The 18,258-nt window shown below is 44.0% G+C and overlaps 1 protein-coding gene across 1 annotated transcript; it reads left to right on the forward strand.

The window, feature by feature from the left end:
* The first annotated feature begins 638 nt into the window (after nucleotides 1-638).
* Nucleotides 639-17,635, forward strand: gpd1l (glycerol-3-phosphate dehydrogenase 1 like). The gene is made up of 8 exons (XM_039806873.1): nucleotides 639-807; nucleotides 5,493-5,667; nucleotides 7,033-7,173; nucleotides 8,170-8,308; nucleotides 11,234-11,346; nucleotides 12,502-12,738; nucleotides 13,841-13,947; nucleotides 16,591-17,635. The coding sequence occupies exons 1-8, from the start codon at nucleotides 722-724 to the stop codon at nucleotides 16,685-16,687; spliced, it is 1,095 nt and encodes a 364-aa protein (XP_039662807.1). The 5' UTR covers nucleotides 639-721; the 3' UTR covers nucleotides 16,688-17,635.
* The last annotated feature ends 623 nt before the right edge of the window (nucleotides 17,636-18,258 follow it).

Genomic DNA, 18,258 nt, shown 5'->3' on the forward strand with positions numbered 1-18,258 from the left:
TTGGTCACTCCCCTCAGCCCGGGATACTCCACCTCCAGCCGGCCACCGGGAATCAATAATGCAGTAAAAGCTCAGAGAGCATCAGAGGCTGAGCGTCCACACTATATGTCATTTCACTATTATTATAGAAACAGCATGGCGACATATAGCTTACAAATATCAGGTTTGGAAATGTGGACGTATAGTGTTCCCTATAATTATCAGCCGTAACGTTATAGATGATGATGTCATAGATATAGATTATCTCCCTTTTTATCTCCTTTTTGCACATGTAGGCTGTCTAGCCTATTTAATAATATATTGTAAGATGCGAGAACAAATCCACAGAGTCAGGAGCTGTGCACTTTGGCAAAAACATTTGAAAAAAAACATTTGAAAATTTCTTATTTTTAACTTGTAATGCATGCAATTACGCATCAGACGTGGACAGTGTTGTGTCTGGAGCAGCCTGAATATATCTTCTCCTATCCAATATATAGCTACCATATATTATAATAACAGTTGCTCACTACTAATCATGTTATCCGTAGGTAATGCATCAGTCAGCCTGTTATGTAATCTGGAGCCGGGCTGCCGTTTGACGTCAACCCACAGTAAAACTACAACTTCCGACAGGCGTGTCGGCGGCGCGTTCTGTGACGTCATCAGAAGAAGACGCGCACTGTGCAGCCAGCAGCAGCCAGCCAGCCAGCCAGCTCGCGAGGCCGTGGGCAGCTCGTGTATGGGTCTGGATTCTGTGGCCCGGTCGTCGGGAAGCATCAGCATGGCTGCTCCGCTCAGAGTGTGCATAGTGGGCTCTGGAAACTGGTGAGCTGTCAGTGGTGGGGGGGGGTGTGATGATGATGATGATGATGGGGACGATACAGGACAGGATGCGCTGCTGCAACCTGTTCATGTATAGTGGGTGTGATGTACCTGTAATGTATCTGTAGGTAAGGGGACAGGGGACAGGCAATAGCATCTCAGTGGAGGGTGGTTTTGAACCCGCGACGTGTCCGGGATCCCTGCCACCGGGCTGTGGAGCCACGTGCGTCCCTGTTTAGAGCTTTGTGGAGCTGTTGAGTTGTATTGCACTGTGCAGAGAGGTGTCTCTCTTATTTAATTTAAGATAAGATAGGAAAATCTAAATTGTCTTTCACGAGTGACAGAAATTTGTCTTTGACATACTACAACAGGGCAGGCTCAAATGACATACAATAGGCCTACATATTTAAGAACATAAAGAAACAGTGGAATAGCATTGACCGTACAAACATGTGCAAAATGCAAAAAACAAGCAGGAAGAAGCCTGAATGGAGCTGCTTGATGCGGTCTATGTATGGCTGTTCAAGGATTTTTTGATAAATGCTTTTCCTTGCAAATGGGATTCTGTAGTGTCGACCTGATGGCAGTAACTAAAACGATTGGTGAAGGGGGGGGATCCTATGTGATTATAGTGGCTTTCTTGAGTACTGACCGGGGGTGAAGTTCTGTTAGGGGGGTTTGGGGGGAACTAATTATTTTGCTGGCTTGATTTATTATTTGTGAAAGTTTAGTTTTGTGTTTGGTGGTGAGGGCATTGTACCAGGCTGAGATATTGAAAGTGAGTAGCCTATGGATTCAACGAGTGACCGATATATACCACAGTTAAAATGTCCTTGCTGACACTAAAAGCTCTACGTTTCTTCAACAGGTGTAGGCTCTGCTGGGCTTTCTTATACACAGTGTCTGCATGCTTTGAGTCTCTTAGCCTGGCTGACACCAGCCCCTTCTCAGTTGTAACTGGTTCATTCACAGCCCATTTCCAAAGGGGCGTCCCCAACGGTGGCCGCTCAAATGCCTCTGGCCGCAATTGGATAGTCCTTCAACCAATCAGACCAAAGATCTGGGTGACGTGGCATTGTGTAAAGCTCAACGATTGTGATTGGTGCCTCGATTTGGAAAAATTGGAAATGGGCTTGAATGGGCCAGACTGACTTGCAGAGCAAATCTCAAATTTGACGGAAGTTCGTCAGGGTTTTCCCAGGCTAAGAGTCTCTCTCCTCATTGATACAAATGGCGTGGACAAAATAATAAAAACAGCTGCCAGTGTAATGCAAACAAACTGAGACAGTTGAAACGAGCAGCAGTTAAATCAGCACGTCTCTATAACGGTTTCATAAAGTGGAACAAGCAGAATGTATTCATAGTTATCAGACGGCATTAGTTTGAGCTGAGTGGACCTAATAAACTGGATGTTGACTGTATCATTGAAATTATATTAAATATCTATGGCATCAAATTTAATTCTTGGCCTTGGGAATAAGAGTTTGACAGATAAGCTTAACTTAAAGTCTATTAAATTGCTTTTTCTGGAGCTTTCAACCACATCTCTTAACCGCACCCCTAGTCACTACATGTTACATTAAAGGTGCAATATGTAATATTGTGTGTAATACTGGCAGCTAGCGGTTAAAATAGTTACTGCAGTACAAATTCAAAATACTGGAGAGTCGTTTCCCCCGCCCCCTCCTGCTCAGACTCGAAGTTCACGGAGGTTGCCAGGCTGAGATTGCAGCATTCACAACAATGTTGCTAGACGCTTTTCTCACATAGCCAGACATTACTCCACAGCACAGCGGAGTAGCTAACGGTAGATGCTAGTCTCACATAGCCAGACATTACTTCACAGCACAGCAGAGTAGCTAACGTTGGTTATATGCTGGCTATATTGACAGTCATAAAAGCCCGTGCTCACGCGGAGCTCTGTAACCAACTGACAGACACACTTTTTCGCCTTAAAATTACAGTATGAACCGCTAAAAACACAACAAGCTCACTGTCCTCTCCACACGCCAGTCAGGCACACTTTCTCGGCTTAGAATTACAATACGAACCGCTAAAAATACCACTAGCTACCTTGCCGACGGAACACACTTCATTGGCTTAGAATTACGGCAACAATCGCTAAACACACTGCAAACTCATAGTCCTCTCTTCCCGATTTACAGCCCCCCTCTCGTGGTTTAAAATAACTCACCGTTGTCGGCTCCAGCTGCTGACGAGGCTACACGCTGTAAACAGCCATGGGCTGCATGCCTGGTCCTCCAGTAACGTTAGCTAGCAGTTAGCAGGGTTAGCAAGGCGCCGTTAGCCAGGACCAGTCGGGATCACGTTACTGGCTATGTCTCAATTGTTTTTGCGAGTAACCAACTCGGGTACTCTAGCTATATAATTCAATATGAGTACACAAATGTTAAAATAACAAAAAATGCCCATCCCTAGTAGCTGTGATAAATTAGCCTGAAGCTATGCTTACCTGTTCAGGAGAAAATAAGCCAACTCTGCGTCCTTTTGGGATCTAAGCTGTCTCCATCTTTCAAATACATCTCCAATATTTACCAGGGGGTTGTTACGTCTCTGGTCACGCAACTGTTAGAAACATGCTGTTTTCTTTTTTTTAGGTCGGGTAGAGTCTATCTCCATTGATCCTGTTTGTTTGTGTTCTGCTTTCATGGCTGTACTACCGTTACAGCTGTAGCGTGCTGGGTTTACGTTTTTACAGGTATATCTGGCAACCCAGCCTGGCTGTCAAACTGGGCCGTTGATAACAACACACAGATCAAAACATAAACATAAATTCCGTCACGGAATGTAAATTTCAAAAAGAAAAAATACTGACATTAGCATTGTTGTCAGAAAAGATAGTATTTCAGTTTAACATGTTTCCTTAATATCTGATGAGGCATTGGTGTCATTTTTGGATTTATTACAGTACAAATATTACATATTGGACCTTTAACCAACATCCTGGACTACAGTATGAACATTACACAAACTATATATCCTGAATTTTTGCATATTCATCAACATTTCTGCACATCCTGCACTAAAGTAATCATACAACTAGGGCTGGGCGATAGGGAGAAAATCAGATATCACGATATTCTTGACCAAATTTTTAACAAATTTAACAAAATATCTTCACACTTAGATTTTAGATGAATAATCATCAGTAATGTGGACATAATGTCTAACTGGGGAAAAGGCAAATAATAGAACAGCTAGAACAGTCTGGTAAGTTCAGAAAATGACATCACTTTACTGTAATGCAGCCTTTAACACCAGGAAAAGACAACACTTATGTCATATCACGATATTACGATATCCAAAATCTAAGACGATATCTAGTCTCATATCACGATATCGATATAATATTGATATATTGCCCAGCCCTACATACAACCTTCTTTCCTTCTTATTGTTAAAACTGTTATGTTGTACATATTTGTTAATTTCCGTTACCATTGATGTTACATTTATTGTTTATTTCCTTTTAATATAGCCTATATATGTGTATGTGTGCACCATTCAACAAGGCAACTCCTCGTGGGTGTTACTTACTCAGCAATAAGTTCCTTTCGGATTCTGATCTCACTGTCTTCATCAGCAGATAATAACAGATACCTAACACACTACCAACTCCATGAGAAGTGACAAAACTCTTTAATTTAAATGTATTTAAATTCCCCCTTTCATGGCTCGTGTTGTAATTAATGTATCTCCAGTTTTGCTGTTTTTTTTTTTTTACATTACTTATAATCTCTTTTAAGTCTCGTGTTAGTCTCGTGAACCTTTTTTTCAAACCAATCCAATAATCCTCATCACCGAGCTTTGACTCCCCTTCCTCCCCTTCCTCCCCTGCTTCTCCTGTGTGGGCTGTTGAGGCTTGGAGCCAGCGTGCGTTGGATAACCTCAGGGCTGACACACAGTCCTATTCTCATTCACACTTACAAGCAATTCAGAGTCTCCAGTTCATCTGCTGTCTTTGAACGTGGAGAGAACTTCTCACAGTTATGGATGGATGATGGATAGATGGGTGGATGGGTGGATAGATGGATAGATGGATGGATGGATGGATAGATGGATATATAGATAGATGGATGGATGGATAGATGAATAAATGGGTGGAGATTTGATAGATAGATAGATGGATAGATGGATGGATGGATGGATGGATGGATAGTTGAATAAATGGGTGGGTGGATAGATGGATGAATGGATAGATGGATGGATGGATGGATGGATGGATGGATGGATGAACTTTATTAATCCTAATTTGGAAATTATAATTAATAAAGTCTATACACAGAAAAAACAAAAAGTATACTAGGAATAATAAGATAAAAAATAAGATAATAAATTAAAATAAGATAGCAAAGATTAAAATGCCAGAACAACTACTGAAAAAAAAGAATGTACATGTATATACAAGTGTAGAATAAAAATGTACAACCTACATACGTAGTATATATAACAAAATGAAATATGTATACTATTAAATATGAAGTAACCAGTGTGAAGGTAGCATTATATGCAATATTGTAATGTGTGAGGTAATGAGTTCTCTCACACACTGCTGTGAAGTGTACAGTGTACAGTTGTATGGAATGTGGCAGCAATGATTGAGCTGTCCGTGTAGCTGAGTTGGTGAGTGCATGCAGGCTGACCTCTGACCTCTGCTTTGGTCGCAGGGGCTCGGCCATCGCCAGGATCATTGGAAATAACGCCACGTCGCTGCGCTTTGCCACCACCGTGAAGATGTGGGTGTACGAGGAGAACATCGATGGCAGGAAGCTCACTGACATCATCAACACGGAGCATGAGAACGTCAAGTACCTGCCGGGATACAAACTGCCAGAGAACGTGGTAAGAGACGGGAGGGATCGGCTGGGGGAGCTAACACTGTGTGAACAGGAAACGGGTTGTAACTTCATTTAATGTAGTTATTGAAATATAGTCATTGAAAGGTTGTTGGAACAACAGTTGGATGCGACTAGTATTACCTGGGGACCTGTAGGAATAATTACGGAGGTCGTCTGTGATCTTAATCCCGCGTGGATCTAAGTAAAAATTCCACCGCAAATGACCTTCTAGATTTCACCAAACACAGAGATCATGTGGTACTATCTGTCCTGTGTGAATCTCCATCTCTGATTCGGGGTCGTTTTTGGCTGCGTTGGTGATTATAAATGAGTTTTGGCAGAGCCTTGACGTCCTACTGTATGTGGGGGATAATGTCAGCAAATTTGAGAAAAATACAGACTTCACTTCCTGTGTGAATGCGCCACACGAAACACACACGAGGTCCCATGTCCTGGGTCAACGGTGCTTAAAGGTGCCGTAGGTAGGATTGTAAAGATCCAGGACTTTGAACATCGACAACTTTTCAGTACCTCCGTCCTTTCTGCCAAAGCCCAAAACTGTCTCCTAAGACCCTCCCCCCACAAGGGAGAATGAATGCGTGTGCATGAGCAGTGATTGACACACAGTTAGACACCCCCCCCCTGGCCCTGATTGGTGCATCTGAACAAGGAGCGGTGGATTTTTGCAAATCGCACTACAGGCTGTAGGTCAGCGGTGTCAAACTCAGTTTCACTACGGGCCACACTAGAAAATAAGAATCCCATCAAGGGCCAGACATGCTTAGTTTATTGACATGTTCTTATTTAATCGAAAAAGTCAAACATCTTTGACTGTATTATTGCATGTCTCATATACCCTTCTCTCTTACGGCTTGGTTGACATAAAGCCCCAAAAAAGAAACTTAGCCATCAAAGAAAAAAGGTTGAAAAAAGCGAGGGGAAAAAAAGTTGGAAAATGCGCCAAAAACTTCGGAAAAAGTTGCAAAAACGTTGAAAAAAAAAAAGTGCCAAAAGCAAAAGTGACAAAAAACTTCAGAAAAAGCAACAAAAACTAGGTGGGCCAAAATGTATTATGAACCGAAATTGTTATGAGGGCCGGATCTAAATCTGCCAGGGGCCAGATTTGGCCCGCGGGCCTTGAGTTTGACACATGTGCTGTAGGTGGAGCCAGAGGAGCCAGATTATTTTTTTTAATGACCTGCTTCATGTAGTTCTACTGGAACATAGGGTCAGTTTCGGCAAATATGACATAATTTAGTTTTAGAAGTCTTACCTACAGCACCTTTTAACATCCAAATCAGCGCTTACTGAGAACCCTCAGCTGGTGATTAGTTTAGATCTGTATATGTGTCCTTTGTTTTCTCTACAGGTGGCTGTCCCCAAGCTGCGGGACGCCGCAGAGGGAGCGGACCTGCTGGTGTTCGTGGTCCCTCACCAGTTCATCCGGAATCTCTGTGACGAGATGGTGGGCTGTGTCTCCACCAAGGCTCGGGGAATCACACTCATAAAGGTAATCCTGCTTCCTCTCAAAGCCTCTCATACAGCTCGCTGCCCTTCCCACTCACTGCATTACACGCTGCCACCAAGTTAGGTCCATATATGTCTGGACACTGACAACAATCTTTTTGATTTATTGTAGTTCACCTAAACGTTCAAGTTCCAGTTATATAATGAGTAAAGTGCAGAATCTCAGCTCTTAATTTGAGGGTATTCACATCCAAGTTGGAGGACGTTTGGGAATTACAGCCCCTTCGTATGTCGCCTCCTCTTTTTCGAGAGACCAAGAAGACAATTGACTCGAAAGCTGTTCCATGGACAGGTGTGGACAATGCTTCGTTGTTACTTCATCAATTAAGCAGGTAAAAGGGTCTGGAGTTGATTCCATGTGTGGCATTAGGATTTGGAAGCTGTTGCTGTGAACCCACAACATGCGTGATGATCATTTTTACAAGTCACACACACACACACACACACACACACACACACACACACACACACACACACACACACACACACACACACACACACACACACACACACACACAGAGGACTGTATTTACCTCAGTAACTGACTTCCCCTTGGAGCAGGAAGTCGGGAGCAAACTAGCCCACAGCTGTTGCCTAGCTGACAGTTTTGAATGAAACTGACCTTTCAGAATAAAAGCCTCATCTCAACGAACATGAAGGTACAAAAAAAACCTTAAATTTGGCACAAAATCGTAAATTTATTAAAAAAAAAAACCCCTCTGTCTTCACACTAGCACATTGCCTGTCCAACTTTAGACAGAAATGTAAATAAACTATGTAAATAAATATGTGGTTTTTCGTGCATGTTAACGTGCTCTTTCTCTTTCAACCATCCGCCCTGTTAGACACATTTAGTCTGTATGTGCAGCCGAGGACAGGGTCAGGGGGAGGTGAAAGTGTGAAGGATGAGACGTTCTGTTCTCCCCCCCCTCATCAGGTTCTACTGTAAATCCCCCCCCCCGTGTCTCTGTGTTGTCAGGGTATAGACGAGGGCCCCGGGGGCCTAAAGCTCATCTCCGACATCATCCGAGAGAAGATGGGGATTGACGTCAGCGTCCTCATGGGAGCAAACATCGCCAATGAGGTGGCAGCGGAGAAGTTCTGCGAGACCACCATCGGTAACATGTGGCTGCAGCTCGTATGAAATGATATATAAAATAGCCCATTACATGAATTGAAGCCTAAATACTAATATCTATATTTGATTATATTAACCATTGTAATGTATCAGTCCGGCTCTAAAGTACTGTACATAAAAACAGAAAATAAGTATATAATAAGTAAAAACTCTAAACTAGTGTCATAAAAAGCATCAAAATATAAAAACTAAAAGAAATGGGTGTCTTTTAAAAATGGTGGGAAGTAACATCACATTTAAGTACAAAAAATACCACAAAGTATACTCCTATATTTGACTTCCCTTCCTCTCAGAGGGAAGTATGGCCGTTTTTATTCCACTACATTGATTTGTTGGTAGTTTCTTTACAGATACATATTTTACTCTCACAACATTATGATCAACTAATTGAATATGACACATTGTTATATATTAACCTCACCAACATTATATTGAGTAGTTCAAATTATCTCCATGACCTTAAAATGCTGCTTACATGTTAATGCATCAGTAATAATAATTCAGTAATAAGATTTGTGTGAAAGAAAGTTTTAATTCTGCTTAATGACTACTTGTACTTTAGATATTTTAATAATATTTTGATGATAATATTAACATACTTTTATATCAGAATCATTTTAAATGCATCACAGTTTCTTAAAGGGGCAGTACTTGAAATACTGAAAAATACACCGGTTCCCCAATGCATGAAATACCTCATGACCACATGACCATCGTGCACCATCATGCGCCAACATGCGCCATCATGCGCCAACATGCGCCATCATGCACCGTCATGCGCCAACATGCACCAACATGCACCAACATGCACCAACATGCACCATCATGCACCAACATGCACCAACATGCGCCAACATGCACCATCATGCACCAACATGCACCAACATGCACCAACATGCACCAACATGCACCAACATGCACCAACATGCACCAACATGCGCCAACATGCACCAACATGCGCCATCATGCACCAACATGCGCCAACATGCGCCAACATGCACCGTCATGCACCAACATGCACCAACATGCACCAACATGCACCAACATGCACCAACATGCACCAACATGCGCCATCATGCACCGTCATGCGCCAACATGCGCCAACATGCACCGTCATGCACCATCATGCACCAACATGCACCAACATGCGCCATCATGCACCGTCATGCGCCAACATGCACCGTCATGCACCAACATGCACCAACATGCACCAACATGAGCCATCATGCACCAACATGCGCCATCATGCACCGTCATGCACCAACATGCACCGACATGCGCCAACATGCACCAACATGCACCGTCATGCACCAACATGCACCAACATGCACCAACATGCGCCATCATGCACCAACATGCACCAACATGCGCCATCATGCACCAACATGCACCAACATGCACCAACATGCACCAACATGCACCGTCATGCACCGTCATGCACCAACATGCACCAACATGCCATCATGCACCAACATGCACTACTCGCGCGCCATCATGACCAACATGCACCGTCTATGCTTCAACATGCACCGTCATGCACCAACATGCACCGTCATGCACCAACATGCACCAACATGCACCAACATGTCCAACATGCACCAACATGCACCAACATGCACCGCCATGCAACACACAAAAGCACCAACATGCACCGTCATGCACCGGCTATGACCAACATGCACCAACATGCGCCAACATGCAGTAACATGCACCGTCATGCGTACCAACATGCGCCAACATGCACCGCTATGCACCAACATGCACCAACATGCACCAACATGGCATCATGCGTAACATGCACCAACGCATGCGTATCATGCACCAACATGCACCAACATCACGCTAACATGCACCAACATGCACCGTCATGCACCAACATGCGCCATCATGCACCAACATGCACCGTCATGCACCAACATGCACCATCATGCACCAACATGCGCCGTACATGCGCAACATGCGCCATCATGCACCAACATGCACCAACATGCGCCATCATGCACCAACATGCGCCATCATGCACCAACATGCGCCATCATGCACCAACATGCACCAACATGCACCGTCATGCACCAACATGCGCCATCATGCACCAACATGCACCGTCATGCACCAACATGCGCCATCATGCACCAACATGCGCCATCATGCACCAACATGCGCCATCATGCACCAACATGCGCCATCATGCACCAACATGCACCAACATGAGCCATCATGCACCAACATGCACCAACATGAGCCATCATGCACCAACATGCACCGTCCTGCACCAACATGCGCCATCATGCACCAACATGCGCCATCATGCGCCATCATGCACCATCATGCACCAACATGCACCATCATGCGCCAACATGCGCCAACATGCGCCAACATAAGCGCACTTGCAGCCAGACCAGCTAATGAAAGAACAGAGACTGTCAGATTACAACACACACACACACACACACACACACACACACACACACACACACACACACACACACACACACACTCTCTCACACTCACACACACTCTCTCACACTCACACTCACACACACACACACATACAGAGTGACTGCATCCATCACTCCACTTTATCTTTACATTTTGTTTGTTTAAGTAAAGGCTGTTAATACCTCTTTCAGCACAGGATGTTGAAGAGCTTAAGTGTTGACATGCTCTGAGAGGCGATGTGCTAAATAATGGTTCTAATGGGCTGCAAAAGGCCAACTTTCTATTTCAGGAAGAGGGATTACAGAAAAACAGGAGGGTGTGTAATATTTTGTCTCTGTTGTCTATTTTAAAGTGCGCAGAAGCAGGGTTTCAGATTATTTCTTTGTTCGTCAATATATCTGTGTGCGTGCGTGCGTGCGTGCGTGCGTGTGTGCGTGCGTGCGTGTGTGTGTGTGTGTGTGTTCAGGCAGTAGGATTCTGGAGAACGGCCTGCTGTTCAAAGAGCTGCTGCAGACTCCAAACTTCCGAATCACAGTGGTAGATGATGCCGACACAGTGGAGCTGTGTGGAGCTCTGAAGGTGACCCACCATGACACAAGCACATTCACACACTGTACGAGCATGAGGCTGAGGAAAGCGGCGATATATCTGTAGTTATTGTGTGCAGACAGCGTTGGGCCCTGCTGGTTTTGCTCTGAAACCTCAAGTACAGGTACAAAAAAATCAACAAGGACAGTAGTTTGGGAAGAGAACTATAAAACCAACCCATGTCAAGCATAAGCAAACTGCACTCTGTTTGTGCATAGAGATGAAATATTCGTATCAGTCTTTGGAACTTGATGTCAATAGCCCATGACAGACTGTTAGATAAACAACCAATCAGAGCCGAGGAGTCTCTAACACAGTGTAAGTGACTCTGGTCAAACTGTCAAACTTCAGCGCCAAACTTCAGCGCTGATCATGCGAACGAATGAATCAAGATTATGTTGCTGCATTGCCTATTTCTCTCCTCAGATATTTCAGACGCATGTGTTACTGTTTAGCTGTGAAATGAGAAAGTTTGTGACCGAGTCGAGTCAAACCCCAACACGGCCTGGGTTTCCGCGGGTTCTTAAAAAGTCCCAAATTTCAAAATCAACATTTTAGGCCTTGAAAAGTCTTACATTTGCTCAAGTATTGTGTTCTAGGTCTTAAATAACTTGAAACAGGTCTTAATTTCCCCCCGTGCAACTCTACCTCGAATACTCTTTTTATTATTTAATTTTTTTATTATTCTGTGGTGTTATGTTTTCCGAGTAGTTCTTTCTCTCGCTAGTCCTAATAGAATTTCGCTGTGTTAAGACTACAAATGAAACCATCATGCTACTTATATTGCAGCCAATCAGCTTTCTTGTTATTGGCGCGAGTCTTATTCAGGATTGTACCACAGACCTTCAGCTATGGGGAAGTGCAAGTTTAGCGATACTTGGCTTTCAAAAAGTGAATTTAGGGCTTAGTTGATGTCATGATAAAGGTCTTAAATTTCGTTCATAATGGTCTTAAAAAGGTCTTAAATTTGACTTGGTGAGGCCTGCAGAAACACTGTGACAGACAGCATCTCAGAGCTGTTTCTGAAGAAGTTAGTGAGCTTTTCTGCCCCCTAGTGATCAAAGAAATTACTTCACGTGCTACAAGTCCTGGTTCACAGTTGATGCATTCAGGTGCGCGTGTATATTGTCCGTGTGTTGGGAGCAGAACATCGTGGCGGTGGGCGCAGGCTTCTGCGACGGCCTGCAGTGCGGCGACAACACCAAGGCAGCGGTGATCCGTCTGGGGCTGATGGAGATGATAGCCTTCGCTAAGCTCTTCTCCAAGAACGGCTCCGTTTCCACGGCGACCTTTCTGGAGAGCTGCGGCGTGGCCGACCTCATCACCACGTGCTACGGCGGTCGCAATCGACGAGTGGCAGAGGCCTTCTGCAAGACGGGGAAGGTGGGTCACACTGACCGGGTCCCCCTGGTGCATCTGATGATATCTTCTGTTGCAAACTTTACAGGCGTCATTTTCAAGTTTTAAAGGTACACTGTGTAGTGTTTTGAGTATTTTATTAGCTAAAATCAGTGTCTTCGTTCATAAATATGTCCTCATCGGTGTAAAATGACCTCTGCCAATGATCTGAAGGTCCTAAGTCCAAGGATGCTTCAATGTCGTCATTTTGAAAACCACTAATCGCTGAGAAGGGCCATAAAGCACTAGCCTACCTGTCTAGTTAATCCGCGACACGTTTTCGTTCAGAGCCAGCGTCACGTGACTGAAACCAGCCGAAACGGGGAGAAGGAGATCAGCAAGAGCCGCTTGTCACCGCCCCGGCAAATTTGAAAGCCTGCGCTGCACTTTAGTTCATAATGGAGGATCACAATTATGCCGAGCCACAGGAGAAGGAATCCTCGTCGCCAAAAAAGAGACTACCGTACGGATAAAAAAAGCGAGGCGCTAGAGAGCGCTATTTCGTTTGAATGCAAAATACAATTTCGCCGCTAGATGGGAGAAATTCCTACACAGTGTACCTTTTAAAGGAATACGCCACCGTTTGTTGAAATAGGGCTTATATACACACACACACACACAAATATCTATCTATATATATATATGTATATATGTATATGTGTGTGTGTATATATATGTGTGTGTGTGTGTGTGTGTGTGTGTGTGTGTGTGTGTGTGTGTGTGTGTGTGTGTGTGTGTGTGTGTGTGTGTGTGTGTGTGTGGGCCAACGCATTTTTTTGTCTCAGTGCAAGTAATGAGGTTGTTTTTTTTGTCTTTTGTTGGCTCACTTTTACTCACAACATGCTAACCGGCAACACAGGATTCCATTCACTACGCTAAGCTAACTAGCGGCGGCGCTGACGGTGTTGCACCGGACTAAAACGATGCATGCACAAAAAATGCGTTGGCCCACCTATCTGCAGCTAGGGGGGACCGCGATAAGCCCTATTTCAACAAACGGTGGCGTATCCCTTTAAATGAATACACCTGCTTCCCTATAAACAGCTTTTTCTTTGCACTCCCATGAACGTGTGCTCCTGTCTGTCAGAGCATCGTGGAGCTGGAGAAGGAGATGCTGAACGGTCAGAAGCTGCAGGGTCCTGCCACCTCAGCCGAGGTCTACCACATCCTCCAGCAGAAGGGCCTGCTGGACAAGTGCGTATGCAACACTCTCTGTCTTTACCTCTCTAGTGATACAGAGTAGACTGCGCCTGCTTTTAAAGGGAATATGAGATAACGCTCTGATTGGTTTATTGCACGTTACGCCCAAACCACACCTATGAGTAATGTCGCTACTTCAGACCAACCCGTTTTAGATGTACGTCGGGCGCAAGAGTCATTCATCCCGCCGGTATAACAGCTACAGCGCCCGAGATCCGCCCACAAAGCTGCTTGCGTTTGGCGTTTGATACTTTGCGTTTCAGATCGTTAAAATGGGGCCCCTAGTCTCTCATGTCAGACTGGCTAGTCCACACAGCATTCCTGGGATGGGAGAAAAACGTGCTCCGGTTTATTGGCATTTCTTTAAACCAATCACAATCGTATTGGGCGGAGCTAAGCGCCGGACGGAGCCATGGCGCCTCTGCAAAATAGTCTCAGGAAGGAACTAGTTTTGGTGGAACGTGTGTACGTTCAAAAGTAGTTTTAGTCGTGCAAGAGAAAACTCAGATTGGACAGATAGTCTAGCTAGCTGTGTGGATTTACCCTGCAGAGATCTGAGGAGCAGTTAACCATAGTCCTCACAAATCCACCGGAGGTTAGAACGCCAACACACAGAAAGAGGAAGGGGACGGACCTCCGGTAGAATTTCCGGCGGCACCGGAGCAATCCCGGAAGTGGAACGTCGTCGATATAGACTACTGTACACCCGATACTCTGCCTACGATTAGGATGTCACCTCTGAGAAAATATGTTGAGCAACTTTTTTTTTGTTGAAATTTGAAACAACAATTTGATAACTCAAAAACAAAATCACCAAATGAATCTATAATAAAAAATAATAGTGTAGCTCTAGTGTGGATGCATTATAGTAATTATTATATGATAACTGGTCATACTTTTTTTTTCAAGATAATTTTTTTGGGGGCTTTTCCCTTTTATTATAGTGACAGTGGATAGAGATGAAAGGGGGAGAGAGATGGGGGATGAGGGCAGCAGGTCGGACTCGAACCCTGCGCCGCTACAGGACTCAGCCAATATGGGGCGAACGCTCTTACTGGGTGAGCTAGAGGCCGCCCCATAACTGGTCATACTTCATTATAATAGTATGAGCAGCATCATTCTCTTCATTTTCTGTTAAGAGAAGTCGACAACCATCCAGATGTGCTCTGACCCAGCAATGCTGAACAATGAACAGGAACCGGCCCGACACTGCGTGAGGCCAGGTGCAAGGACAGGTGTGGGGCCGTGTGCAGATACTCTGCCTCACGCCACCACACACCGGCTGCACTGAAATCAACGTGATTAATAAACTTAAACAAAGTCAAGACATCGGTGAATCCCAGAAATCAATTTCAATCAGGAGAGACTTCATTTAACCCTCCTGTTGTCCTCGGGTCAAATTTGACCCATTTTCAAAAAGTTTCTATATCAGATATTTTGGTTTTCTTTCAAACAAATTGTCCAAAAGAATAACGTGGATGGTTCACTACAATGCTCTTAACAAGTTAAATAAACAATCAGTTCACTACCTTCATTGAATTTGGGTGTTTTAGTAAATTTTATAGCATTTGAAGAAAAAACAATTGATAAAAGAGTGAAAAAAAAAAAAAAAAAAAAAAAAAAAAAAAAAAAAAAAAAAAAAAAAAAAAAAAAAAAAAAAAAACAAAAAAAAAAAAAAAAGACGTTGAAAAAATGATTTGTGATGATTAGTGATTCCATCACAGTGTTCATTTATAAGGGGTATAGAGGCCGTGGATATATAGGAATAACCCCCCCCCCCCCCCCAGATGGAGTCTAGACACTGGTGGGGGGTGATGAAGGGATAAAGGAAGCCTGAAGATCAGGATGGATGTTTTAAGTGATGGATAAGTTAAGTGAACTGACAGCAGCTGACAGCAGCAAAGAGTAGAACAGATTAAAAGTTTGAATGCAACGACGCCATAGCTCACAGCGATTTTGGCAAAATCTGGTTGGTTTAACTGAAAGAGTAAACGCCCACGTTCAGCCGATGACGATGCAGCTGATTAGGTTGGGAAAGAGAGAGACGTGTGGAGCGTGGAAGTCTTCCTGAATGAACAGATATACTGGGCTTCCTCCATGAGGCCCGGTGATGTAATCTTCCTGATGCATGTCCATCGGCGAGGCTTTGACACGGAACATTTGGGGCCCTATCCTGCACCCGGCGCAGCGCAGAGCCCGACGCAGGTGTCTTTGCTAGTTTAAGACCGACGCAGTTGTCAATTTCCAGCGCCCGCGTCGTTTAAATAGCAAATGCACCTGCGCCCATCTGTGCGCCCATGGGCGTGCTGGTCTTACAGGGAGGTGTGTTCAGGTGCATTCTGGATGTATTGCTATCTTGAGGCAGCGGGAAATGATCGTGCCATTGACCAACAAAAACCTGGTCTGAAGTCAATAGCGCAGCATTGCATTGTTATTTTAACAGCGAATTAGTAAAATGCGCCTGGCAAAAGTGGATTTGGACAGGCCCTAAACGCACCTGCGCCATGCGCTGCACGCCGTGCGCTGAGATCGTTAAAATAGGGCCCCTTGGTCCACCAGCGCTCTGCGTGCTTGATGGTGCTTTCACGTCCTTCCCTCCAGGGTCCTGTCTGAGTCTGTCTCTTCTCTTCTCTGCAGGTTCCCTCTGTTCACAGCCGTCTATCACATTTGTTTCGAGGGGAAGCCGGTCCAGCAGATGATCTCGTGCCTGCAGAGCCACCCGGAGCACCGGTGATTGGCCCGCTGGAGGGAGCCGCACTGCTGGACGCGTTCACACCAACAACATCACCAGCATCAGCTACTAATGCTATCAATCAATCAAACAAACAAACAAGCCCAACCGCTTGATTTCTGGACTGACCCCCTGTGAGCTAAAATTCTCCAGTGGCTTTTGGAATATCAACATAATATCTATAACGTAAGAGACAGTGTCCTTTATCAACTCAAGTTAAACTAATGTGGTACAATAGAGGGAAACTGATCTAAAAAAAAGTCCTTGATGTTCTAAGATGGTGTTCTACATACATGTTGGGACTGCTGCACTCTGTAATTACAGGTTTTAACTTGCTTGTTTTTGAACTTTTGCATATTTGCAGGTTTGTGACCAAATGTTTGAAATGTAACCTGTGTTGGTATTGTGACAGTGCAGTGGTTTTTGTCAATGACTTGTAACCAGCAGCCGTCAGCAGCCTGGGTACCTGCATCTGCATCAGACTGGCGGTCAATGGATCTCCTCCTCAGCCTCATCTCTTACACTTATTAACATATCTGTTTCAGTATTTGTAGAACCTCACAGGGTTTGGATTCATATGTTTGCCCTGACATAAAAAAAAAAATTTAGCAGTGGAAATGCCTTTGGATAAACCAGCAGCGGCTCAGTGTTAAATATCTCAGGCATATTTCTGGGAGCTTTTCTCTTGAAACTGCCAAACTTTTTGCGTAGTAGTAGTAAGTCATAAAGATCACACGGAGCTGTTTTATCTGTACCTGTTTGGTTGAGTAGACTCCTGTCGCTAATCTGTATCTGTATTTTTTTTTTTTTTTTTCATTGTTATTTTATATCTGTTTTTGCTAGTTGGTTCTACTGTTATTGGGTCTTATTTTCAACAAATTTGTCTCTTGGGAAGCACTTTGTGACTTGGTAAAAGGTGCTACTGTATATTAAAGGTCCCATGACATGCTGCTCTTTGGATGCTTTTATATAGACCTTAGTGGTCCCCTAATACTGTATCTGAAGTCTCTTTTATTATAGGCCTTAGTGGTCCCCTAATACTGTATCTGAAGTCTCTTTTATTATAGGCCTTAGTGGTCCCCTAATACTGTATCTGAAGTCTCTTTTATATAGACCTTAGTGGTCCCCTAATACTGTATCTGAAGTCTCTTTATATAGGCCTTAGTGGTCCCCTAATACTGTATCTGAAGTCTCTTTATATAGACCTTAGTGGTCCCCTAATACTGTATCTGAAGTCTCTTTTATATAGACCTTAGTGGTCCCCTAATACTGTATCTGAAGTCTCTTTTATATAGGCCTTAGTGGTCCCCTAATACTGTATCTGAAGTCTCTTTCCCAAAATTCAACCTTGGGGCAGAATTACATTTTTTCAAAGGCAGAGCAGGATACCCAGGGCTCGGTTTACACCTATCACCATTTCTAGCCACTGGGGGACCATAGGCAGGCTGGGGGGACTCATATTAATGTTAAAAAAAACCTCATAAAGTGAAATTTTCATGTCATGGGACCTTTAAATAAACTTATATTATTATTTTCTTGTAGGTCACAATCCGTCCTTACAGTAGTCCTGTCAT

Source organism: Perca fluviatilis, chromosome 7, assembly GCF_010015445.1.
Source record: "Perca fluviatilis chromosome 7, GENO_Pfluv_1.0, whole genome shotgun sequence".
Lineage (NCBI taxonomy): Eukaryota > Metazoa > Chordata > Actinopteri > Perciformes > Percidae > Perca > Perca fluviatilis.

Excerpts from the sequence above, each read along its gene's own strand:
- gpd1l (XM_039806873.1), top strand. The coding sequence starts at position 722 with ATGGGTCTGGATTCTGTGGCCCGGTCGTCGGGAAGCATCAGCATGGCT. Across the intron at positions 11,347-12,501 it reads AGCTGTGTGGAGCTCTGAAG|AACATCGTGGCGGTGGGCGC; the intron begins GTGACCCACCAT and ends TGTTGGGAGCAG. Across the intron at positions 13,948-16,590 it reads CAGAAGGGCCTGCTGGACAA|GTTCCCTCTGTTCACAGCCG; the intron begins GTGCGTATGCAA and ends TCTTCTCTGCAG.